This window comes from Fundulus heteroclitus, chromosome 11 (assembly GCF_011125445.2).
Source record: "Fundulus heteroclitus isolate FHET01 chromosome 11, MU-UCD_Fhet_4.1, whole genome shotgun sequence".
Lineage (NCBI taxonomy): Eukaryota > Metazoa > Chordata > Actinopteri > Cyprinodontiformes > Fundulidae > Fundulus > Fundulus heteroclitus.
Genome location: NC_046371.1, coordinates 11,278,608 through 11,306,302, shown reverse-complemented (window position 1 = coordinate 11,306,302; position 27,695 = coordinate 11,278,608). Strand labels below are relative to the sequence as shown.

At 38.8% G+C, this 27,695-nt stretch overlaps 1 protein-coding gene across 1 annotated transcript in view; it reads left to right on the top strand.

The window, feature by feature from the left end:
• Nucleotides 1-27,695, top strand: part of jade2 (jade family PHD finger 2) — a 235,921-nt gene that overhangs the window by 32,015 nt on the left and 176,211 nt on the right. The window contains exon 3 of the mRNA XM_012881493.3: nt 7,479-7,564. Coding sequence (XP_012736947.2) covers nt 7,479-7,564 — 86 coding nt within the window. The remainder of the gene's footprint in view (nt 1-7,478; nt 7,565-27,695) is intronic.

The following is a 27,695-nucleotide window of genomic DNA, read 5'->3' as shown; positions in this document are numbered from 1 at the left end:
CAAAGCGCCTTAAGAGGATTTAGCCTACTGAGTTTGTCAGTTCCCTGGCAGACTTAGATATAGTGACACAAATGTTTGACAACATTTTATTTGTAAGGGAATCTGTCTTTTTACAATATTACTCTATAAAGAACGACCCTGTGCCACTGATTATTGCAAACAAAGAGATCCACTGCTGCCTCAATACAGTGACTCCAGAATGATTGGTGCTTTTTACGCCACGTCGCCTTTAACACAGGAAAAGCCGCTGTAGGTTTTGCTAGTCGCTTTTTGAAAGAAAGTCGCTAAATATAGCAACAAAGATGGCAAAATGGCCAACACTGGACTGTCGTCTCTGGTTTTCCTTCCCTCCTGAGAGCAGCACAGCACAGTAGTCACTAGCTAGGCAGCTTCACAGCCAGACAGGAAGGAGCAGGTGGTGTTTGTTTTTCAAACTAAGGTACATTTTAACATTACATGGTATTTTTATTCATTTATCGTGTTTTTTGGACTATAAGTTGCACTTATTTTCATAGTTTGACCAGTCCTGTGACTTATAGTCAGGTGGGACTTATATATCAAGTTTAAAAGGTAAATCATACGTCCAGGGCGGCGTGTATATATGTTTTTTTTTCCTCTTTATGATGCATTTTTTGACTGATGCATCTTATATTTATAGCCTGTACATAATATAGGATATATATATATATTAGGGCTGGGCAAGTTAACGCGTTAATTCCGCGTTAATTCATTAGACTATTAACGGCGATATTTATTTTATCGCGCATTAACGCATGTTGCTCACATGCTTTCAGTCAGTGTCAGTCAGGCAGCACTCTCCCGCTCCCCCTCCCCTCTCGTACATGGCTCAGCGGCGCCAGCCAATCAGCACGCAGGCTCAGCCTGGCCCGCCCACTCAGCTCTCACACAAACTTGACAAACAAACAGCTGAGAGAGACCGCAGCAGCGAAAAAAAATGAACGGGGAAGTAGCACCGTTTGGCTTTATTTTAATACCGTAAATGAAATCAAGCTGTATGTTTTGTAAAAAGCCGGTTCATTTCAGTGGAAACACAGCAAATGTATCTAAGCACGTGAAAAAACATGAAAATGTCGAGCCCCAGAAACGGAGAGAGGAGACGAAACTTCTCTCACTGCCCCGACAGACCCACAGACGTCTCTGACTGAGGCGTTTCAGTCCTCCAGAACATCCAGGTAGATCAGTGGATGGATGGATGGATGGATGGATGGATGGATGGATGTTACTGGAGCCCACACATAACATGTAATTAAGACCTTGAAAGAACCCAGTACATATATTAAAAAGTGTTATTTAAGATAAGATAACATTAGCTAATCCTTTTTTTATCCCACGACGGGGAAATTTATAGGATTAAAGCAACAGGCAGGTGCACACAACACAGACAAAATTACATAAGGATTGAAATATATAAGAGGTGGATTAGCGAAAAAACACTGAACATAACATTATTATTATTATTATTAATATTATTTAATTGTAATAATAAAATAAAAACCACAAAACCCAAAAGGTCAACAGTTTCATGATACATCAAGCTTAGGGACTGGCTAATATACAGCAGGTCAAAAAAGGCCATATTTTGGCTGCAGTGCTTGCTGTTCTCTTATGAAGAAAAGATCAACTAGTGCACTAAATTCAATAGATGGGTTGAAAATATCCAGTATAAAATAAGTGCTACAAATGTTACAACACTTTTGTTCATATGGCAGCAGAACATTAAAATAAAAGTGCTCTTTACACTACTTTTGAATTCATTCTTGGAGTTTGTAAATACAATGCGATTAATCGCGATGAATCGCGATTAATCAGGGCGATTAATCGCGATTAAATATTTTAATCGTTGCCCAGCCCTAATATATATATATATATATATATATATATATATATATATATATATATATATATATATATATATATATATATATATATATATATATATATATATATATATATATCATGCACTTTACATTGTTTTAACATATAGACTTTTTTAAAAACTTAATTCTGAAGGCGTGGTGGCTTTTATTTTGCTGTGGTGGTGTGCCACGATCAATTACATGTAGCGCAAACCCTGCATGGACTTAATAAGCAGCTTTTTTTTTTTTTTACCTGCAAACCTGCAGAGACTGACAATCAGCATTGCACACAGCTAAATAACAATTAATTAGAATGCAGTAAGAATTGCACCATCTCTAGCCCGTATCCTGATGACATCTGACACCTGAACACCACATGTTATCTTCTACAGCATTTGCTTTGAAGGTACACCTTGTTCCTTTTTTTGGGTTTCTTCCTGTAACACGATCCAGCACTAAATCTGGGTCTGTGCTCACTAATGCCCCCTTAACACCCGACCTTTATCGTACCAAAGCGTAAAAAAATCTTCCCGAATCTGGATGGTCTCTGGAGAGTCTTGGGAGACATCTCCATAGGGGGCTGCATGAAAAGAGCAATGTGCTCCCCATTATTAGTAATTGGGTATGAGTTTCCGACTGTTTTGAGCAGCTACAAAACTTTAATGCTTCAACATTGTGGTGGCAGGAGCATGGTGGTGGCTGTACTGGCCTTTTCCTGACGTGTGGCCTGCCCTTAACCCGTGTAGGTTAGTCAGATATTTTCAAACAGGACTGGCTGTGCTGTTTGAATCCTAAAACAGGGCATAACCTCCATATCCTAGCAATGCTTTTAGTAATTTATTGCAATAATCTTAGTACTCTAGTTGCCAATCACCTGCTTCTGCTCTTGCTACTTCCAAAAGTATCTCGTCACACGTATCCAACCAAGAATCCCACATCGCTACTCCAACTAATGTACAATGATAACCCACCTTTCACATGAAGAGCCGAATGCACTGGGCTTTCAGTGATTTGGAGTACAACTCCAGATCACACACACCTCCATTAATCAGCAAGCAACAAATTTTACATCCCTTCTGTTGGATTCCTTTTAGAAGTACACTTCGAGGTGGATTAAAGTTATTGAGCAGAAGGGTTGAGAAGGTGCACACCAGAAATCCCCCCCCGACTGCATCCTCACTGTTAAAATGCTAAAAAGCTGTTGGTGTTTCCCCCTTCCTTTACAGTCAGACCGAAACTGAGAGAGGTGCAGAAACCTCCCATATTAATAGGGCAACGTCCTAATTGTTGGGCCTGCGCGGTGTCACAGTTTTGTATCAAGAAGGTACTGGGTTCAGACTGTTGCTTTACTCAGGTTCCACAAAAAATAAAGGTATATTTGGCACCAAAATCTTAGCAGAGAAAAGAACAGAGAAAAGAACAGAAACCATTCTCTGCTACAACCCAGTTTGGTACTACTAACCAAATAATCTTAGATATACAGAGCATGTTAGAAAGTCTTAACACCTCTGCTAAATGCCGGGGCTATGGGATGTAAAAAGACAAGAGCATGTTGAATCATTTCAGAAGGTTTCCACCTTCAGATTTGTCTGTTCCTGCAGACAAATCTGTTAGATTCAGCCACAGCATTCATCCTTCTTGAGTATACCCACATTTAATTGAAGTGAACCTCGTTAATCTGAAATACAGTCATAGATTTTCTTGACATTTGCATCCTTTAACTATAGACATAGTTTACAGAGAGGCTATAAAGAATAAAAAAAGAAGTGAACGTATAAACATATTAGTCAGGATTATGGTGCAAGAAAACACATTGCATTTTTAAGTCTGCGTTTGTACAGTAAAGATGCTTAAGATATAAAAGAAAGGGTACATGACTAAAACTTGACGTTTCTCCAAACCTGATGAAAACACTGAAAGGTGTCGAGAGGCTGACGGCAGCACTGAGGAGCTTTGTTTGGTACTGGCGTATCTATTTGGATACCATTTTTAGAATATGTTTTCTTCATATGTGTGTAGAGTGGCACAACAAAAGCCTATTCTTCCAAAGAAAACTTCCAGGTTTGTCTATAATCAACCAGAAACCTTGTTGTTTAGAGCGATGCGTGAGGAAAGTGGCCGCCAGATGCATGGAGAGGTGCACAGTGCCTTGATTAGGTTGATGTTTTTCACCTGTGGGTGTGGTAAGGACAGAACATGGAGACCACAGAGAAGATGCAAAGTTTGGTGCTTCTGAAGAAAACCCCCGTACCAAAAGTTTCACCCTGAGGAAAACCCAACCCTTTGTTTTGTTTTTTGTAAAACCGAACTGAAAACGTTTGACTGGGCTGAGCGAGGTACTGAATTGAGTCGTCCAGTCAACATGTAGAGAAGCTGCTTTTCCAAGGGCCACGTCCAGGTGAGCAATACATACCATTGTTTTGTCATGCCTGCCTAAAGCAGTATCTGTAGCCATTTTTCCCGTTCATTCTCACACACAAGAAGATGATTGTAGCATTTAAGCCTTTGGCATTATTCAGCTTCCGCTAACTTGTAACACTTGTTGAGGAAGGTTTTATGAGCCGGTGAATCTAAGCTCTAAGCTTTAGGTGGGTAAATTTAAAGCACAGAAACAACAAAGCACGTCACCAAAGAAACGGCCTACCCACATGAAAAGAAAAATGACAGTGCCAGCATCATGCTGTGGGTTCACTTTTCTTCTGATTAAAAACTGCGGTTTTAGTCAGGTTGGATCAAAAATGACGAACAGTTCTCAATTCAAGTCAGTGCTGATCCAAACCCTTCAGCCGTAAAGCTGAAGATGAAGAAGGATTCTCTTCTGCTGCATCGCTGTGCGCACAAGCATACGGAAAATCAAAGTTTTTAAATTGCCTTGCTCAATATCTAATGGCAAATCTGTGGAGTCAGAGTTGGGTTGTGGACAAGAGATGTCCTCACAAGCTGGAGAACTTTCTCAAAGGAGAGAGGGAAAAAAGATGTGATATTCTGACAGAGCCACCCCAAAGAAGACTAAAGGGGGAAATTGATTCAAAAGGGGATTCAACAAAGCATTTGTTTGAAGGAGGGGTTCCCAAAGGGGGGCTGGGACCCCTAGGGTTGGTCGTGAGAACCACGAGGGGATCGCGAGATGCGGTATTAGAGAAAATTATAGTTTGGATATAGCAAATGTATGCCTTTTAATCGGCGAAAGTTTTTTTCCTCGGATATTTACAACTCTTCAGCATCAGAATATTTTTCTCACAAATGTGTGAAATTAATCTCAAAATATCTGTTTTTTTTGTGGAAATTTACTCCTCTGTGTCCAACAATTTTTCTTTAATCTACAATGGCTCTAATTACAATGGTGGTTGTAATTGCCTGCAGAAATTATGAGAATAAAGTCATAATATTGGGTGTCCAAAAATTAATAACATTGTGAAAATATTAGGTGAATAAAGTCATATTACTAGAGATGCACCAATCCAGATTTTTTCAGTTCCGATTCCGATACCAGAATTTGGGTATCTGCCGATACCGATACTTTTCCGATACCCGACACGTTTGCACAAAACTAACTACAGTTTTTCTCGGCACATTTAACTGTTTTATGCGTGACTGTGAGCTGATTCACTGAGCTGCTCCAAGGACGCGCAGCGTCACGCAGCGGCTGCCTGGTGGTGACTAGACATCGCTAAGCGCTCAACTAGCTCATTAAACTCAATAGTATACATCCCCGCTCTTGTTAAACAAGCAGAAAGACTTTAAAACATTAAAGCACAGACGCAGCTTATGGATCGGAAATGTCCGCTGGTTGGATCAGAATTTTCCAATCTGTAAAAAAACGTTGGTATCGGAGCCCGATACTGATACTGGATCGGATCGTCTCCATCCCTAATTATAACCAGAACAAAGTCGAAATTTCATTTGAATAAAGTTGTAATTAATACAATATATTCTAATAAAGTTGTACATACAACTTTGCAACATCCTTAACATTCCTTATTTTAACTGAGGAGGATGACTGAATTTTGTTATAAAATTACGCCTAAAAGGGTGTCGCTACTCTCTGGCTCTCTTATTTCGGCTGAAAAGTTTGGAAACCGCTGGTTTAAGGTTGTGCACATTTATGCACGGAGGTCACAACTTTCCCACCCCACCTGTTTTTTTTGTAGTTTTTTTTATATTAGGATTTAGGTCAGATTCAAGGAGGAAAAGGTTTCAAAATCATTCATCGTGGTCACAGACACATTTAAACAGGGTTGTGTGTGTAGGAACGCACGATATAAAAGCATTAACATTGTTATCAGCTGATGTAGGTCCTTTTTTTTTTAAATATAATCAGTATCATCAGTACAACTAGCCCAATACTACCCAACCTAGGTTTATTTCTGGTGGGGGGTTTGGACACGGCACTGTTGGATGTCTAGCTGAAGCAGAGTGTAATATCGGACACCAGCCCCAATATTCATACGGGTTCATCCCTAGGTGTGTGTACGTGTCTTGTAACTATTAAAGGTTTGTGCGCTGCTGTGTTTCCTGAAACTGAAACCCCCACAAGGTTTTATTGTGGCAGTGACGAACGTGTGTCTGAATTTGCATCTGCAGTCGGCAAATGCACAAACGTCTGAAGCTCTGCGCTGGGCTGTGCTGCGTGCGTTGGCGACTGTGTGCGTTGCTTCTGTGTAGAAGAAGAAGAAATCAGTCATATCTGAAGGCAAATATGGCAGCAGCTATTCCCTGAGCTCTGCGAGATGCTGAGGAGTGAAGTCAGCATGGTGGCGCACTGCTGTGGTGATGGGGGGAAATATGTTGAGTGGGAGGGTTGCACACTCGCATGCGCTCTGGCTCTGATGTGCTACACTAAGATAAATTTTATTCCAATGGATGTCTTCTCATTTTTTTAATCAAATGTACATCCTTCTTTATTATGCAGGCTCAGAAATGAGCTCTAATAAGATTTCCAGTGTTTACTTTCCTTAAAAAGGGGGTAATCTATGCAAATGCACAGAAAAGCCCCCATAGAGCTGTTGGATGAAGCAGTTTGTGGGATATTGGCTACAGTGTCTGGTTAATTACAATTAAGCTATGTATTAACGAGCTTGTAATGGACCATAGTCGACGTAACACTTTAACAAGATGCTATTTATATTGTCATTACTTAATTAACCTCTGCGTGGATCGTCATTAGTCTGCCTCAGTTAAAGCCTGACTCTTGACTGCAAGCAGTGGGCTTTGTTCACTGAGATTGTTGGCATGGCAGCTTTATATTTCTTTTTTTTTAATCAAATCTATTTTAAAAGGACAAATGCCCTGATCTTTTTTTTCCCAGATCAGGTTCAATAACTTTTGTTTTGCAAATTCCCTGCTGATTCACGATTACCGCTGCTGAATTTATTAGGCTATTATTGTTTCTGAAAAAACAAATTTTTGAAAAAAAGTGGCGTTTCTTTGGAATGAGATTAACAGGCGTGTTAGCTGCAGCCAAAGACTTGACAACTCAAACGGTTTCCTTAGTAAGAATTAAAATCCTTGGAATAAAAGGGACAGAAAAGGTTTTCCTAGGAGCAGCTCTAAGTCTGTCTTTATTTATTTATTTATTTATTTATTTTTATCTTCTTGCAGGTCAAGTGACGTCGTGGTCCAGGTCCTCCAAGAATACCGGCACCAGCAGCACATGGGTCCGCCTCCAGCACAAGAAACCTTCAGAGGTAAGTGCCTCTGATTGCTCTGGTTTCATCACTGCCGCTCCAGTTTGAATCTGTTCTACTAATGCATCGGTGGGAGCAGGGCCGAGCATTTCTGATTATACGGATTGTTTAAACCCATGTTTGGCATGTGTAATGCCAAACATTTACAGATTTAATGTAGTCTTATATGAAGTGAGATTATATTTTAATATTACATAACATTTCAAACAGCCATATTTGGGGAGTGGTGGCTGAGCGGTTAGAGCACAGAGCTTCGGTCCCAGAGGTTCTGAGTTCAATTCCCGCAAGCTGCCATTCTGGGTCCTTGAGCAAGACCCTTAACCCCTGATTGCTCCCCAGGCGCCGCACAGTGGCAGCCCACTGCTCCCCAAGGGGATGGGTTAAGATGCAGAAGTGAATTTCTCCATTGTGAGATCAATAAAGTTCAATTATTTGTCCTCCTTGTAAGCAAAGAAAAGGTGCAGGAACCTTTGTTTTCTCTCAGCCTGCTGACCAGCAGTGCACAGCAACATGTGGGAAAGGTGCAGCACTTCAACTGGAGAAATATCTGGTCACCATAGCACTTTCTCTGGTATCTCCATAAATAAATTTTCAGCCAGAGAAACTGTATAATGAAGGTTGACTTTTTTTTTTAAATATCTGTTGCTTAAAGCAGGGGTTCCCAAAGCAGGGGGTCATGAGACACCTCTTGTGGGTCCTTTGATTTGTTACTGATGTGCTAAAAAGATTTGGTATTTCCTTATTCATGAAACCGATACCAAAGTATAACTTTACAACATGCTTAACATGTAAAACTTTAATCAGTGTCCAGAACCTCAGTTTTAATAACTTTGCATCATAAAATCTGGTAACAGCGGATTCAACTGATCTCTGTTGTTCTTGCATGTGCAAAGGTTGTTGCTCAGTTGTTTCTGCTGCCTGTTTTTGTCTTAAACAGCATGTAGTAACATTTTTTTTTAATTCATTAAGACTTTCAATCACGAGCTGATTACTGAGACAACAATCACCTAAATCTGCCTCCAAGTGTGAGGTTACAACAGCTCCAGCCCAGCATCCATTGCTAGATACCCGTGGCACAGACCTTTCTGTCCAGTGTAAATACAGCGTTTGCTGCCACCACAGCTAAATCAACCCAGCTCGTGGATGGTAAGATTCGGCTGGCTTAAACACAGGGTTGGAGCATCCATATGGTCATGATGAACGATCCCGAGTGCTCCTAAATGACCACCCTGAGGAAGAAACTGGCATAATCCAGTTGGAAACCGGTGTACAGTACCAGTTGTGGCAAAGCAGTGCTTGCCACAATCACACATTGCTCCCACGCAGAGAAACGGGTTCAAATCAGTTTGCGTTGTTTTTTTTTTACCTTCACCTTGAGAAATTACTTTCTGTCTCTCTGAGTTGTAACAGATGTTATTTTTAAGCTAGTGACTCTGGAGATATAAAAAATTTGAGGTCTTCACTAAAGGAATGAGTGCTAATTTGCACTTTTATCTGGGAAGTCTCTCCTTCCCGCCACCCCAAAAGTGTCACAAACTGAAGGGAAGTTGCCTTTTTCTCCCCCCAACTTTCCACAAAAAACAAACAAAAAAGAAAACATCTTTGCCCTTATAGTGCGAGTCCTCAGCAGAGCATCTGTTAGGCTCGTACATTTGAGGCAACCTCCCCCCTCCGCTTCCATCCAGTTAACCACAGGCTGTTGGAAGGTCCTGTCAGCAATCAGTCCCTCAGTGATTACCGCTGCAGCTCTTTGCTCTGACCCGGGCCTCCGCTGAGGAGCCAGGGGCCACATTCCCTTTCATAATGCTGCCTCCGCGCTCCTGGGACAGGCTGATGCTTTTTTTTTGCTGCATTATTTTGTGATGAAAAAGGTCACAATAAAAAAAAAAAAAAAAAAAAGACAGATTCCTGCCCAGTTTAGCCTTTTTAGTCGAGAATAGCATCTGAAGGGACATCGCAAAAGGCTTTATCTTTGTTTTTTTTATGAAAAGTGTGGGTTCAGCTGCAGTCTTCTTGTGAACTTTGTAGATTTGTTCAAACACACTGCAAAAAGGGAACTAAAAGTAAGTCAAATTTTCTTGAAATTAATGTATTTTTCCTTGATTTAAGCAGGTAAATAAGATTATTTGCCAATGGAATGAGTATTTGTACCCCTAAAATAAGATAATTAGATATCCTGCACTTGAAATAAGATGATAGAGATGAAATGTTCCTATTTTAAGTGCAAAAATCTTATTCCATTAGCAAATAGTCTTATTTACCTGCTTAAATCAAGGAAAAATACATTAATTTCAAGAAAGTTTGACTTACTTTTAGTTCCCTTTTTGCAGTGCAACCTGAGATGTTTTGCAAGAGAACTGTTAATTTTCAAGTTTTCACGCAATCTTTAAACCTATAGCTGTAACACTGACACCAGTCATACATTTACACATTTATTATTTATGCCAGACTGTATCCCAGTATCGTCAACATTTTTGTAAAAAGATGTCTTATGGAAACTGTACAGCTGGGAGTGCAGGTGGTTGTAACGTGCAACTCATCTCTAAATCAACTTTTTTTTTTTTTTGCAGATAAACAGATAAACTGTATAAACTCAACCTAAAGGTGCTACTTTAAGTTACTGTGCGATTTTTACGTTTTCATGTGGACTTGTTTAGTTCTGCGACATTTGTCTTAAAACTATCTTAGTGCTGCCATCTTAGGGCTGAATGGGGCTATTGCAGTTGAATTTTCCTATTTGTTCAAATGATGCTTTCGTCATCATAGCCCCGCGTTCGGGTATAAATTAATCTCATCCCCACACTTCGTCCCACCCCTCAGGGTCTCTTGGCACTGCTAACTTTGGTGCATTTAAAAAAAAAAGAAAAAAAAAAAAGAAATTGGGGGCGTGGTTATGACTTTATTGGGAGGAGTTAGCCTTTAACGATGAAATTCATAAAATTATACTCTAATTTTGTCTGTTGGGTGTGGGCAGTTTGAATAGACTAATATCTAGAGCACATTAAGATTAAGTGCACAAATTGTTTTTACAATACAATTTGTGGCATTTTTTTACTACATTTTTTTTGTGTTTCTAGAACAAAAAAATATAAACTTACCATTTAAATTCAACACTTGAACCAGTATTTTCTGTTGCTGTGAGGAAATACAACTGCGATGACAAGGTTTCCCTGTTTTACAGCAAATCATCAGGCTCGGCAAGACCTTAGGAGTCTTTTTTTGTAGCTGTCATGTAGTTCCTCACTTATGAGCCACAGTCGTGTCTCTTTTGTTTTGTTTTTTTACGTAAAGAATACATATTCACTTGGATTGCCACAATACAAACATTTCTAACCTGATACCGATACAGAGAAAACTGAGTAAAGTTTTGCATTCCTTTATAGCGAAACAATAATGAAAACAATTAAAATAAAACGTAACTAAACAAGATCACAAAAATAAACTAGGAAACTAATACACAAGGGATGGATTGAAATGACAACAGGGGAATGAAGAAAACAGATATAAAAGAAGTTAAATGACTTCTGAAGTCGAACACCAAACCTCCATCTTCATTCCATAACCTCATCAATCAACAGCATCTTTTTAAAGTTGAATAAAACTCAGATAAACCTCAGAAACATAAACTCTGGGGGAAAAAACAACAACCTACATCACATTTTGTTTCTCTTTTACACTATAGTCCTTGGGGAAAAAATTATTCTCGTCAGACCTCAAAGTAAAAATTAGAAATCCTGATTGGTTCATCTTTAGTTTTTCACCTTTTTTTAAAAAAGTAATATGATGGGTTCCACATAGTTTTATGTTTAGGGTGCCTGATGTTTATCAAAGCTGTGGATTGTTAAAGTTAAATTTAGATTTAAAAAAATTTTTTTTACTATAGTGACAATTAATAAAATATATTTGTTTTACTAAAATAGCACATTTTGAAGATTATAGAATGGAAATTATTTACTACTTCTAGGTCCTTTTTTTTAAAATGAATACAAAAGCCTGGTATCTTTACAACAGGGTGGTGCAACATCTTCACAGTTGCTCCTTGCAGTGAAGTTAACCCTGAACAGTGTTTAAAAGTGTATAGAAAGATGCTCACTCTGGGTTGAGAGGGGATTTTGTGGTAAGCGCGACAGACATGTAATGACAGCGTTGCCGTTCTCTAAAAATGAACTGTCTTTTCTAATCTCTTAGTCCAGCTTCGACATTTTTCTTTTTCTTTAAAAAAAAAAAAAGAAAAAGAAAAGTGGTTTAGATGGTTTTACTTGGCCGAAGGACGGCGCGGTTAAATGCTTCCTCCTTTCTACAGCTGTTCTTTTTTTTTTATCTCATTTTAGATGAGGGCTTAGATTGAAGATTTAGAAAATTTTTGCAGACAAACAGGAAGCGATTATGACATGCAGTAACACACGCAGACGGCACATATTTGGTCTGCTGATTCACGGTTATGATCCGCTGGTTAAACCAAGGAAAACACAAAGAGAGCCTTCCTGGTACTTGGATGTTTTCTGCAAAGAAATAGGGTTGATGTTTAGAAGTGCACTCTAGTGTAATGTTAGCTGCAGCGGTGCGGAGGGAGAGCTCTGTCTTTCAAAGCTCTGAGCTTCATCCCCCCGAGACCAAAGCAGAACTCCACTTATTCAGAGAAATCTCCCTCCTCTTCCCTCGGGAATCGAATGACAGTTGTTATAATACTGAATCACGGCACAAGGACACACACGTTTGTTAAGAGGCATGGGGTGGTGCCTGTCACAATATAATGAGATGGCAAGATGAATATCCACACTTTGTACTGGGGGGGGGGATTTCCTCTCTGCGTGTCATATTGAAATTTTGCACCGCACACATAGATGGGAGCATCTGTATTCAAATTCCCTTTGATTTTAGTCTTTACGTGAGACAAGTTTTTTGTTTTTGTGTTTTCTCGCTAGTCAAAAGTGATGTACTTGCCAGCAGCTAAATCAACGCTTGGTGTTATTTCCCCTTTATTTTAATGGCATACTGAAAGTGACACCTAAAAGTTCTCAGCGTTATGTTGGCGATATTATTTACAGTTCAAAGCGGATATTTACACGCGAGAGTCACGTTCATCTGGCCTAGAAATTATACGCAAGTGTAAACTCCGGGAATGTCCAGTCGTCACGCTGCTCTGGAAGGAGATGGGTTGTTTGTCTTGGAGATAAAACCGAGTGTTTTGGTGCGAAATGTGAAAACCAGACCCAGAACAAAAGCAAAAGAGCTGTTGGCTAAAGATGTTAAGTGTCATTATCTCCTGTAAAATGACTTATATGCTGACATACATAGACGGATGACTTTATTTATCCCCGAAGGCAAGTTAGGTCATCATAGCAGTCCGGTATATTTAAATACAATAAAACCCCAATAGAATAAAACGTCAGAAAGACATATGCATTTGTAAATTACAGTTTACAAAGGCCTTAATTTTGTGCCGTCAGTGTTGCAGGAGTTAGGAAGTTCGTCCTGTAACCAGCAGGTTGCCGGTTCGATCCCTCGCTCCGACCATCTCAGTGGTCAAGTGGTCAGGACACTTCACCCATATTGCCTGTGATTCAGGTCAATAATAACAGCTTTGTGAAACATACTTTAATCATTAATTCTTCCAATGTTGGTGTATAAAGAGCAAAACAGGGAAAAAAAAGTGTATTCCATATTATTGTTGATATGTTTTAGTCAAAATATGACAGTAAAGTCCATAGATTACGTTATAACTGTAATGAACATGGATTTTAAATGCATATTTTGTGCTTTTTAATTTTTATCTGCCTTGTTGAGTGCTTTATAAATAAAAGGTAGCTTGAGTAGAAAAGTGCAATAGTGCCACACAACAATATTCATTGCGCCTTGAGAACTGTATATAGGACAAAAAGAAAAACAATTTGTGATGAGCTAAAAGTATTTAAAATTAATGTACGAGATCATCATCACTGCTTCTGCTAAATAGTTTTTGTGACGTTGATGCGGATACGTTTCACACTGAACTCAAAGTGGTCGTAGAAACCTCAGTTCTTATCATCAAAATCAAAACACGCAGAACAATGTTTGGCAATGTAAATGTGTGGATGAGTCTTCCATTTAAAAAAAAATATTGGTCAAACATTGATGGGACTCAAGAGATGTTAGAGGTGTTAACTAAATTATCCCATCTTTGCAGGAGTCAGCACACATAGGCGGTGGGAAATTCATCTCCGTAGCCAAGTACAGGTCTCCCGATCTACACTTATGACATTATACAGTTCACAATTTACAGCTTGGCAATTTACCCAAAGCTGTGACTTTCAATCAGTGCAACAGTTAATAAGTATGAAATAACCAATTTTCCCAGCCGGGATGGGGAATCGGTTGGTGTTAAGTGCCTGATAAACTGCAGAGGAACGGCACTCAGTATGTAGATTCATTTCTCACTAGATGTCTTGTGTAATGGGTTTTTAATGATCTTTTAGTTGTTTCTTGATATAAGCTTTCAGTTTGTCAAAGTATTTTTAATAAAATATCAGATCACGAGGCACCTGAAGGCTAATAAACTAAGATGTCTACAACTTGTACTCGTTTTTTAAAACTTTTTGCAGCCTAGAAATGTCTGAGGTGATAGTCGGAGTACCTCGCTGTGTACTGTCGGAGGAAGGAAGTGGTATCAGTGGGGTTTCCCAACAAAGACAGAGCAGGTGCGGAGCGATCTTGGTTGTTTTGCTGCCTTCCTGTATTGATTTGTATCTTAATACCACATGTCTAAGTGTGTTTGTGTAAAGGCACAAATAAGCTGCAATTGCAGTTGTTTTGTTTGAATTCCTCAGACTGGAGAAATGGATTTGTCCATGAAAACACATTTCATTGTCTGTGTGACCTTTAGCTGCAGAGAGGCGTTTTAATGTGGGACGCCATTAGTGCAGTGATATTTCCACCAAGTTAATTTACAAACTATGACATTAAGGGCAATGTAACAGGATGCTTACCGTTAATTATAATGCAGAATGTCAGTTGACTTATTCAGTTTATGAGCAAGAGATATTTTAGGTGCCAGAGGAAATAGCTGGACTTGCCACCGATCGGTGCAAATAGATCTGCACAAATCGGGCTACTAATGGCCGATACAATGACGATTTTTTTTCTTGTTCGAGGCCTTGCCTTGTGATTCCGGATTAATTTGATTTTCTCTCTTAAAAATGACCAGTGTGCCTTAATTTAGCAGTGAAGTGGGATAAACGTTTATCCTAAAGGGAGGAAAAGTGTTTTAGGTTCCTAGGTAGAGATACAAATAAAAGGGATTACTGCAATATGCCCTCTGACACTTACTTGCAAAAGTGTTCACACTCATCGAACTATCGACCCTTTTGACGTTACGTTACAATCGCAATATGTTCTATGTGTTTCTGGGGATTTCATTTGATGGCAACAAAGTAGTGTGTTGTTGTGAAGAGCATATGAGGCTAGTTTTAATGTGACAAAATGTCCAGACAAAGTGTCCAGGTTTGTTGACACTTGACTGGAGATTATTACGAAATATGTCCATATTATTTTATATTAGTAATGTCTTCTTAACTCTATTCCCTTATTTCTGACACACCTTTCATATAATTGGCTACACTCATATTTAGTAAAAGGTAGTCTGTTGATGCTGTATTTTGCAGATTCGTTTGCATGAGCCCAACGTTTTGGAGGAGTCAGAAATATATTTTCTGAATATCAAAGGCTGAAAAGCGTCCAGCTGATTATAATCATTGTGTTCTGGCTGAATAGAACCTGATTACCTGCTCCACTTCGTTTAGGTAACAAAAGCAGCTAATTTTAAGCTTATATTTGCATCACAGCTGTTAAAATCAGAGTTGGATTATTTTCAGAAGGAGTAAGACTCACCTGTGGAGACCAGCTATTACTTATTACCTATTACTTAACTTCACCTACCAGAAATATTTACAAACCTAATGTATCAGTCCTGTTTCATAAAGCTGATCAGAAGTCTGTAGCAAGCAACAGATATAAAGTTCATGCTGCATCCAGCCAGACAAAACCCCTTTCCAGTGGTCCTGAATTCTGATCCTCGAGGGCCGGTGTTCTGCACCTTTTATTTGTTGCTGTGCTCCAACACACCTGAGTCAAATAATCAGCTCATTAGAAAGACTCTGGAGAACTTGACTGCATACTGAGGAGGTAATTCAGACGTTTGATTCAGGTGTGTTGGATCAGGTACACGTCTAAGAGCTGCAGGACACTAACCCTTGAGGAATTGAGAACCACACTGTGTCCGCTGTCGCTCCATGCTTGCTCAGTATGAGGGATTGCTGCAAAGCCATGGACAATGCAGACGACTCTCCCTGTAGCTCTACGCTTCTCCAGGAGTGAATGCTGCTTGTCGGGACTTTGATGTAATCAACTGGTTTCCTTATATAGGAAATTTTTGACCAACCTGTATAATCTGCCCCAATCTGTATAATGATTGAATTTGACTTTGTAAAGTGCCTTGAGATGACATGTTTCATGAATTGGCACTATCTAAATAAAATTGAATTGAACCACTGCCCCAGTCTTTCCCACATTTTCTCAGGTATTTCTAAAACAGATTATTTTAGAGGCAACAAGCCCACTTCTACCTTTTATGAAGCTAATTTTTTTAGGCTAATTTGCTGCTCATCCGGTGACTCTTGCAATTATATCAATGTGATCCTGTTTCAGTTCCATCACGAAATGGACCCATTAAGGATAGACCAGTACATAAAATGAGTGAAAAACCTCCTAATACTTGATGTTTTAACAGTTTTTTTTTTTTTTATTATTGTTAAAGGGACGTAACTGATTTGGCTTTTAATTAGCAAAAATCAAGTATTACTTTTACAAATAGATATTCTGGCAAAGTTTAATAACACCACATCAAAAATGAAAGCTTTCTCTTAGTTTATAAATACGTAGGTGTTGGTGCACACCCTGGCAGGTGCCATGTTGCGTCACTATTTCTGATTTCAGAAGCCGACAGGAGACAAACTTGTCAGCCATACGCGCTTTCCTATATAAAGACGTGTTGTCATTGGAGGAGGAGTATAAAACAAGCAAAGGCGACCATTAGAAATCCTGACAGCGGCTGTCTTCTCCCACTAGAAGACAGCAAGCAGAGTCACCTGCTGCTTTGACAAACATATCTACGTTACTTAAATCCATCCAGTTTCTGACAATGGCAGCACTAAACCCACCCACAGAGTCGGAAATACTAAGCGTCTACGAACTGCGGTGCCTGTTCTGTTGGGGGAAACATGCAGCGGTCATCAGAGCAATAAGTGCTTATATGCGCCAACGAGTTATCCCAGACCTTTATTCCCTTGCGTTGGCAGCGCGTTTGCCTAAAGCCGGGCGTACACTGTACGAGTTTTTCAGTCGTGGTACTTATATACATCTCAAACTGTGCGAGGGAACCGCGGGGTTTAAAAGTTCACCGCTCACGATCTGTGCGGCGCGACGCTCGGACGAGACCGGACTGCTCACACTGTACGTCGTGTCCCCTCTGGGACCGCTCGCTGTGGTGGCAGGTGACAGGGACCCAGAGCAGGGGTTCGAGCCCAGCTCTGGCGAAGCCCGCAGGAGGCACCGGGCGTCAGGGGAACGGAGGGGAGAGAGGAGGGAAGAGACGCACCGGCGGCCGCGCGGCACGGCAGGTCGCCCGGCCCGCCCCCCCAACAAGCGGAGGAGTGCCGAAACAGGCGGCCAGCGCGTTGCGGACCGCGGAGGAGTGCCGAAACAGGCGGCCAGCGCATTGCGCGGACCGGACGGCTCGCCCTCCCCAACACCGGCCGGAGGTTGCTTCAGGGACGCCCGCTTCCCTCCCTCCGCTGGCGGGGACGGAGAGGAGGGGAGGGCGCCCCCTTGTAGCTCTGCTTGAACAGCAGGATGCGCTCACAAAAACCTCACGACAGCCAACTGAATTTCAAACATGTTTGATTTTCACCGATCGTCCGATTCCTGATCTGGAGGTAGTCGTGAGAAGCCAGTCCCCCCTCCTCCCCCCCTCTACGATCAAGCTGAAATTCGGCCGATTCAAAAAATGCTCGCACGACTGAAGAATCGGCCCGAAAAGGGGAAAAACTCGTACAGTGTACGCCCGGCTTAATACAAATATAAGGATGATCGCGTCTGCTTAAACTCAATTCATAAAAATTAATGCTCAAAATGGCACATTCTCAACAAGTAAATGACTTTATGGTCATTTTCAGGTGTCCTACAAAAATACATCTTGCTCTGATTGTCGCACATCACCAAATTAACTGTCTGCTGGAAACAAAAAGCCACCGTCCGCAGTCTGAAAACATGAAAAAAGGATGACAACAGATGGCTGCCTTATTCTTGCAAAAACACTTTTTTTTTTTTTTTTTTAGACCATGGATCAGAAGTAGATCTCAAATATAATAAAATAAACACTGAATAAAGTAACACTCAAAAATATTCGAAACTCTGGCAGATCTAGATTTAAAGAGATTTTCATTCAATAAAGAAGAAGGGAAGAAGAGAGGCCTTCATAATATAACCCTTTATAAAGACACACAGAAAAGCACAAAAGTAGACCAAAAAATGGATAAATAAAGGAAAGATGGAGAGAGACAGAAGCTGGCTGCTCATATAAAGCTTTATTCTGAGATAGTAATGGAAAATTAAGTGGAAGGAAAATCTTTTTCCCCCCCAAGACAAAATTCCTAGGGGAAACACTCCTGTCCATCTGTCTCTTGCTTGTCTTCCATCTCTTTTTTTTCTTTGCGATTGTATTTCTGTTTCACATTTTGCGCCTGTAGACGTTTTTCCATCCAATTCCCATTCTAATTTTCTGCGTATATTTTAAAATGTTGCAAAAAAAGAAACTGCGAATCAGACATGTTTCAATCTACTGATTTCTAGCAATTTAACGAGGCGACGCAAAGCATTATGTCGTCATATGTTGATGTTATGCTGTAACAAACAGGAAGTAGAGGTTGCTAACTAGCACGGGCCATAGATAATGGTTTTGATAAATTTGTTTTTGACGGATGATATGCTCGAGTCTCTTCGTCAGTCCACACGCACCTGTTGTTGCTTCCAGCCATGTTTCCAAGCGTCATGGGAACTTTCAGGAAGACGCCGGTAGCAGGAACAGCTGATCGGTCATGTGAGGTAAATGTTCGCTACGTCAGAACTGATTCGACAAATGTTTCCCTCTCCTGTTTAGTGAATTTACTGTTTTTTGAAAAAGTAAAAATACAAATTAAAAAGGTTGATGGAAACACAGCTGGTGTGTGTCTGTCTGTGTGCATTTCTCTGTCCATGTTTTCTCTCTCCTCTCTAGTTGTCTGTCTCTCTTCTCTCAGGACTGTCTCTTTTCTTTCCTCTGCCATCTCACTTGCCACTGCACGCTCTCTCTCTATCGCTCTTTCTTAATCTGACAATAATACTAAATGACATCCGATGATGAATTCTGAACTTGTACAGATAAAGGTGTCCCCGCTTTCATTAAAATTGCAATGGATTTTTCATTTTAGAGCATGTTCCCATTGCCGTCTGTTATCTGCGTTGCAGGTGATGTTAGTTGCTTGATGCTTTTCCCGCTGATTATTTAGTTTGAGCATTTTACCGTGTTATCAGTATTCTATTGGGAACATTGGCTTTTGAAATTTGAATGTCATTGCATTTTGTTTATATTCTTAAAAAAACGTATTTCCTAAGTCTTCTGGGAATGAGTTTGGAATATTTATATTTATATGAATAAGGTTTAGTCAAGACAAAGTCACAGTTACACCTTCAAGTAAGTGGGATAAAGTTTTGTTGTGGGTGAGAGATGGGCCAGCACCCATACATGGGTCAGTGTTGTGAATCCATCGCTCCCCCTAAAATAGGCTGCTTCTTGATTTTGTGCTGGTAGTAAAAATATTATAGAGGTAGTAAATTCAACTCTGCAATTCCTGTATAAACCCTGAATAAGTTGCGCACACGTTTTTGGTTTCCAGTTCAGACTATGTTTACTATTACCAAGCTTTTTTTTATTTTTTACTCTGTATAATATTCAATTTTGCAGCAATCCTTCCTCAAAGGCAGCATATTTGAGATTTTTTTAAGATTCATGACAGTAAACTTTGCCGCCTTGGGTAAGGTTTTCCCATTTCTTCTTAAATCAGGGGTGTTCCACAGTTCAAGAATGGAGTTTTGGTCCTTCTGCAATTGGAGACGATGCAGATGAACACATTCTGTAGTTTTCTTTCAATGAGGTTTTCAGTTATAAATTAACATTTTCTAAAATTAAAAATTTTGTTTTACGCTAAAGTATTTTTTCCACTTGGCATGTCTTTTTGTTACAAGCATCCTGCCATTTTTGACTCATATATCCACCCATTCACTAAACTTAACTGAACTTGAGGGTTTTTGTAGAAAGTTCTCATTGTTTCTGAGAACCTTTTATTTTTCCCACACCAACAAAACAGAAAAATATTTGAACTATAAAGGTAGGATATTGTGAACTTTTACTTTATAAAGGCAAACGATGGAGACCCTTTTTAATACCCTCGTAATTTGTTTAATTGAAATGTTTCATGTTTAATTTATTGTTGAACATGTAAGAATGCAAGAATGCACAATGGAAAAGTGTTTTAATAGCATATAAAATCATGGTTTCCAGAGTACATTCAATTTTGGCCCATGATGCCACAAGTATGGACATCACAAACAAATTATAACTTGGATATAATTAGATGTGAATCAGACTGAATAATTTGACTTTGGACCAAATTGGACTATTTAATTAGATAAGAACTAGACCTGCAGGGTTTAGATTCCATTGATAATGAACTGGTGCTGCTCAGTTAAATGGGATAGAAATATTATTGAGAGAAATTTGTAAGATAAACCTGTTTATTGCTTATAAAGCTTGGATTCAGTTGCATTGTATTGGTCGTGCTATGTAGATATACATTGTAAACTAATCTTGTGTAAAGATACAAGAATGCACTGTTTGTGAAGGTGTCTGTGTGACTTGCGAAGCTAGCAGCTGCTGTGGCTTATTAGGGTCCTGTAGAAACGGCTGTGATGCTCCATAGAAACCAGATGTAAACAGCTCAGAGTTGATGTAGACTTTTTTTTTTTTCTTTTTTCTTTTCCCTCACTCAAACACACAAACTCTCACGCTGTTTGCCAAGCGCAGTGGCTGGATGCATCAGCCTGGATGAATGGCGAAGAGCTTTGGATGTCGACACATACCAGTTGGGAAACGATTGCTAACAAACGTGCAGACGGACACGCTGTCACACGCGCACTTGCGTTCACACAGTGCGAGCCAACTTACCCTCCAGCTGTTGTATTAAACTGTCAGTATTGCTTTACCTGCCAGTTTCTCCAGTCCTTTAACACAAAGTAAAAAAAAAAAACATAGTTTTACCCACTCGCAGCAAAGATGGCTATCAACACCAGTGTTATTTAGGAATGATAAAAAAAAATGGCGGCAGCATTTTGAATAGCTTGGAAGGGCGATCATTTGTCGTTTCTGGTTAACAGGGCATTGTAATAATCTAAGCTTACTGAAATAAATTAATGTATGTTTTTTTTCTCTAATTTGGTAGTGGACCATATGTTGCAATTTAGAAATATTTGTTAAATAAAGATAGAAAAATGTTATACGCCAGTTACTGCACAATGAAGCATCAAACAGTATACATAGATTATAAATGTAGGATTCAATGTCCTTTCCAACTAGCAACTGGTGAGACACACAAACATGTTCATCATCTGATGAACTCCTACCACTTGGACTCATTTCGATGCTGAACAATGACCATCTTTATTTCATGTTTTCTAGCACACACATGAAGGTTTTTGGCCAAACTTACCTATATATATATAATTGATTATTTTTAGAGTTATTTATAATTTAATTCACTTTAAAAGAAATAAGCAATTCCTACTGAACAACATTTACCCCACATCATGATGCTACCAACTCATCTTGTTTCACTGTGGTTATGGCATTCTTTTGGTGATGGCAAGAATACCTTTTGGAGTTGAGCCCAGGAAATTAACTTTTATCGTAACACGTTCCCCTACAAGCTTTTAGTCGATTTTAGCAGGAGGTGGCTATTTTCTTTTTGAAGAAAAGACTTTCTCTTGCAACCTTTTACCCTATTCGATATAAATGGAAAATACATGAGAATGTAAAACACCACAAGTCCTTGTCATGAGAGCTATTGTTCTCATGACAACCTCCCTGATCAGTTGCTGTCTTGTTTTTTCATTAGTTTTAGAGAATTTTTCACTCTTTCCAATATATCTGTCCTATATTTTCTTCAGATATTGATGTTTTTACTGCGCCATGATATACCTTTATAATTTATAACATTCTCCTGACTTATACCTTTTGTATATTTACATAATTTTGATTCTTTGTAACCCTTTTGCAAACTATGGCTTTAACTTTATTATGCAAATGATCAAATGTCAGAAAAATCCTACAATGATACCAGCTGTAATTCAGGTTAATCAGATTCGCTATAACTGATAATAGTTTCGTACTGAAGAAGATATACTGTTGAAACTGAAACAAAAGGGTCATAAAACAAAAATATTTCTTAAGTATGCACCAAGGTGATTGTCTTATTTTTTTTTTTTTTTACATTTTTACCTGCTTAAAAGATATGTCACATTGAAGTTTGAAAAATGTCATCACAAAAGAAGATTTGCCATTTTAACAGGTGCGTGTATTCCTTGGAGGTCCACTGTGTATAGCCAAATGTCATCAGCATAAAAGTGAAATGTCAGTAGGATTGAATGATGCTATCTACCAAGAAAAAAAACTGTCATAAGATAATAATAAGACAGGACTGAATCTTGTGGAACCTCACAGACTAAAAAAAACTTGTTGCCCAAGAAGATCCGATAATCGCCAAAGAAAGTAAGATTTTTTTCTGTCAACTTTTTCAAAGGCAGACAGTTACAGAACAGCTCCTCATTTCAGAAGCCATTAATAGGTCATTATAATCCTTCAACATGGCTATCTAGGCAAAGTGTTGCTTTTGAATAGACTGAATATAGTGACTTTAATTGACTTGCCTGTGCAGTATGTTACTACTAACTTGTCATTTTGAAATGGCTTAAAAATCCACAATACGGCTGGTTAGGACGATTTTTTTTTTTATTAATGGTTTTGCCTCCTGTATAATAATGTTGTTTTATTGTAGTTTATTTTTCAATTTAAATTGGGTTTTATAGCAATTATGAGTTTTGTCACGATCACATTTAATCATAAAGGATTTACTGACTAGAGCTGTCAGTGTTTTTATTTAAAACTAGTTGTCTTGACAAAGTTGATTAATGACAGTCTCACACAGAAGTATTATAATACGCAAGAACAACAAGATAATATCTAAAAACAAAAATAAATAAAAAAAATTATAATTGCTGGACCGAAGCACAAATCCAGCAAGGAAGTCTGACAGGAAGCTGCAGACTGTAAAAGTCAAGGCATCATGAAGGCGCAAACATACCTGACTGTAATTGCATCTGTGGACTCTATTAAAATGACATGCTGAATTTCTATGTGCATTTTTGTCGCTCGTGGGATGAAAGTAATCCTATTTTTTGTTGCTATATCCATACCGATGATGAACTCTATCTAAATAAAAACAAAATTGAAGCCTGGAAAAATGGGCGATTCTAATAGTCTCAATTCTTTCAGCGGCTTTCAAATTAATGGCATTAGACTGAAACACAATCAGTAAAAGCGAGATAGTTAAATGTTAATAAAAAAACTCTCTTTTTATGGCTGCTTTAAAATGAATTATCCTGAAAATGTTGCATGCATAAAGAATATTTAAAGAACAGTCTCTTCTAGAGGGGCTGTCAGTATCTTAAATCTTTGAGGTTATTATGGCCCTTAGGAAGTGTATGGCCCTGCTACGACACTAAAACCTCAGGGTTAAGCCTCAGGTTACAACGCTAAGCTGCAAATCTCCCCCCGTAGTCCGACCGCCTGAGAACTACAAGTCTAGAAAATACTTTTGGAGGACAATGCCCAGAAAGAACAGCTGGCTGAAGACGGATAGAGCCACTAAACTGAGCTGAAATGACTGAGACATCTAGTTCTGTGCGGTATACACCACCCATTTAGAATATAAACCAGCAATAGATCGGTCAAATGGTGTTTCGGCTTCGCTCTCTTTTATCTGAGCTCTATGAAACGTTAGAGCAGCCATGCACAGCCAGACTTTTATTTGGTAGTTCTCTGTTGGTAAGTGCAGCTTTTCAAAGCGTGACAACTGAATCAAGTTTCAGTCTGTGCAGACATGTGAAGCAGCATTAATCATGTAGCTGTTTTGATTGTTTCAGCCACACATCTGTAAAAGTAGGTCATGTCTCCTTCTCCCCCCCCTGCTTTCGCTTGCCATTTTACCAGATCGGCTGCCTGAGCTGCCATAAGAAGAATATTTGCATCAGAGTCCATGGGGGGAAATTGGCTTATGGCTTCTGCCTCTTAAGTCTCCTTCAATATTTCTTGTCAGTGACCCAGTTTTTAAGGTTTATTTATTAGGAAAAGTTATTTTTCACTTTCCTCCTCTTATCTTTTCTTGCTTTTACTACTACTCACAGTTTAGAGTTGCAGAGGAAACATAAAACACCTCTACACTGAGTGATTTGGGGTAATTATACACTTTTATTGCTATAAAATTATTCTACAGACTTTGTTAAAAAAAAAACTTTATTTATCCATTAAGTTAAGGATTTGATTTCTTCATTGAGGCAAAGTTCAGTTAGATATGAGTCAACATTAATATTTGATATATAGGTAGCCCTGATTTAAACTTGTATGATTTCTCTCATTTTTGAATAAATAAATGAAGAATTGAATTAAAATATCTTGCACAATAAATTAATTGTTCATAAGGCACAAGCCTTGAGTTGAGTTAAGCCTTTTGGAGTAACTCAACCCAAAACCCTTTTTTGTTTTTGCTGATAAACTATAAACTGGGCCTAAGGGTCCTACTTTAATGTTACTGTACATTTTTGTTTTACACTTTATTGATAAAAAGATGCTTCCTGGATGCCGCTCAAGAAATAGTTGACTCTGTTTTCATAAAAATGGTAGTTTTTCAGCACAAATTACTTTATAGATAGTAATGACATGCAACCAAGCAGAAACACCTTACCACGACTTCAACTTATACTTAAAGCATGCTTGATAACTCATCAAATTAAGATGCTTAAATAAACCTGTTTGTCTTTTTTTGCTCATCCATCTTGGCTAAACGCATCTACATCTAGACTGCTAATATAGATGTATAACCTTGATTTAGATACCTAAATCCTTTTACTTTTATCCATAGTATTAACATATTGTGGCTTAGGCATCTATAGACAATTCTACCAACCTTTAGAAGAATTTTTAACCCAAAATGTTAACCGAGGTGCTGTTCTGTTTGTGTCTACTTGAGTTGTACCATCATATTTGACCATTTTGTTATCTTGAGTAAAGCAGGCTTGGTGAAATTGTAAAATATATATGGACCAACCAAGGACAATCCCAAGTTTTTTTATGATATGGCAATGTTACTAGTAGAAATACAAAAGGAATGATAGTTTTAGAAGGTGACTTTAATTGTGTTCTTAACGCCACAATTGGTAATCTGCCTCCTGATTGTAGCTCCTCTTATTGATCCAACTACAATCTCAGATCCTGGGCCAGAAACCCTTCAATAAGAAATACATAATACAAACATTTTCAAATAATTTGTGGCTAAATGTTTCATTGCTGTCAGACTCCAAGATCCTACAAACGTAAGGTGGAGAGTTGAACTATTTTGAGATAAATGGTGATGGGGAAAGTGTCCCCATCAGTATTATAGGATGGAGAAAAGACTATTGAATTGTTTTGAGTGGTCAAATAATTTCAAAATCAACTGCGGTAAAAAGCTGGGAGTGAAGAAGACAATAAACCCTTACAAAGGTCTAAGCAAGAATTGGACGTTTTCATAATCCATCCTATTTCGGCTCTGTATGTAATGATAGATAGAATGAGTTAACAAATGTGGAATTTCAGCTATGTGAAATCCAATCAAGCTGAGTTTTCTTAAAAAAATAAACCACCTCATGAAAGTATTTTAGTAATAAAAACCAAGGAAATTGCAATAGTGTTGCAACATATAGTAATCCTTCTGAGACACATGGGGGAAATCAGACAGAAAATATATATTAAATTATAAAATAATATATACTTAAATAACAATAAAAATACTTGGACAGTCTTATGCTTCCAAAATTGACGTCAAGGACTGTTGTTAAAAAGGAAATGTATAGGACATTTTTTTGGAGTGCACTTGCGCATGTGTCCAGCATAATATGTAATGGGATGTATACCCATGGATCTGACTATATACTCTACATACTAAACATCTTGTTTCTGGTTGCCAGAAAAATTATATCCACCTTATGGAAACGAGCCACACCACCGACAGTAACCCAACGGATTGAAAGACCAAAGGACATTTATGTTATGGAAGACCTCACTGCACAGGACACAGGAATAAACTTAGGAAACTAAACACAAAAAGATGAACTAATATGACAACACCTTGCAAACAATAATGAACACAGAAAAAATTTACACTATATGACACGACCCTTTAGTACATAAGCATCAGGGAGATGAAAACTAAACACCAAACACCAAAGATTGTAACATGATGTTTGGACTGGTGGATGGAATAACCTTTAATTTCCAAACCTGATGTACATCAGATGGAAAGATTTGGAAAAATGTGGGTTATATTTAATATCACCATCTCAATGCATTTCCAAATTTTCTTGATGTTTTGCAGGGCCTTTCTAAATTTAACTAGCTTTATCAAGGGTCGCAGATAATCTGAACTGCTGCTTTTTTTTTTTTTAATTCCTTTGAATACATGATTGTATGCATGATCCAAGGACTTTAAAAAAAAAAAAAAAATCAATAGAGGCCAAAAATCACATCTGCTCAAACCGGAGGAGCGCAGCCAGTCAGTCACAGCCTTATTGAAGCAGGAACAAAGCTTAATTGCGTGACCTTTGAGTGAAGCCTTGGCAATCAGCCTGCCCTTGGCGTGGAAGGGGAGCTCCGCCGTCATTCCACGAATCATTCAGGCCAGCGTCTTGTGATGAGGGGCTTGGCGTTCAGACAAATCTCAAAAGGACTTGTTCGCCGTCTCGTCTCACGCTAATGAGGGCCACAAATTGTAGGCTCTGTATCTTTTCAGAGCTCAGAACTATATGAAGACAGGATAATAGCTACAGATGTGACATTTTGCAGATCTAAGAAGGAGAGAAGGGACTTTTTAGAAGGAGCACCAGGAAATCTTTTTCACATTCACATCAAGTCCTTTATTTGTGAAAGCGTCAAGCTGGTAAGGGGTGTTGATGTGACTGATTCATGTCAGCGAGAGATGTTGCTGCATAATAACTCGTAGTCTGCCTCCACTGTTGCTTTCGTGCGTCTTTCCTCCCTCTCATCCATCACGAGATGGTGTGTTTTGTTCGCGAGCGAAAGGTTCCTCCGGGCTTGTGTGCTCTGAACTCCGCAGGGTGCCTGATCTGCAGCAATTGCACAAAGAACAATCTGTACAATCTGTCATCAGAAATATGTCTGATACCATTTTATAAGGGAGGAGTGAAAAACATGTTGTGATTGACACAACATCAGTGTTCACTCATCAGGGGTTGGTGTTTTAAATATCCAGGCAATGTAACGTCATGATTTCTTTGTTGCAATAGAGTCCCTTTGCGTATTTGTGACCTTAGTTTAGTAATCTGATTTAAAGTTCATAATTTGGGACCAGTTTGCGTCATTCAGTATTATGATTTTCCAATGCAAAAATCTCATCCCATGAATGTCGTAAACATTTTGGGTGTTTAATGATGCAGTTGAACCATTTGCTTTCCGGGATGGAATGATTATACAACGTAAACTTCTTCCAGGAGGTTTATAGACCTTGAATTGGGTGCACACGTTTGCATGTGTTCTAGATTTTCACTCATCCACACAGGCTCAAATAAATACATAAATTTCCTCCAGTAAATTTAGGTAAATGTCTCTCGACAAGGTGAGCCTCAAGCAAAAAACTTTTTGTAGCCATCTTCAAGCGTCTGACATCAATCTAAGATG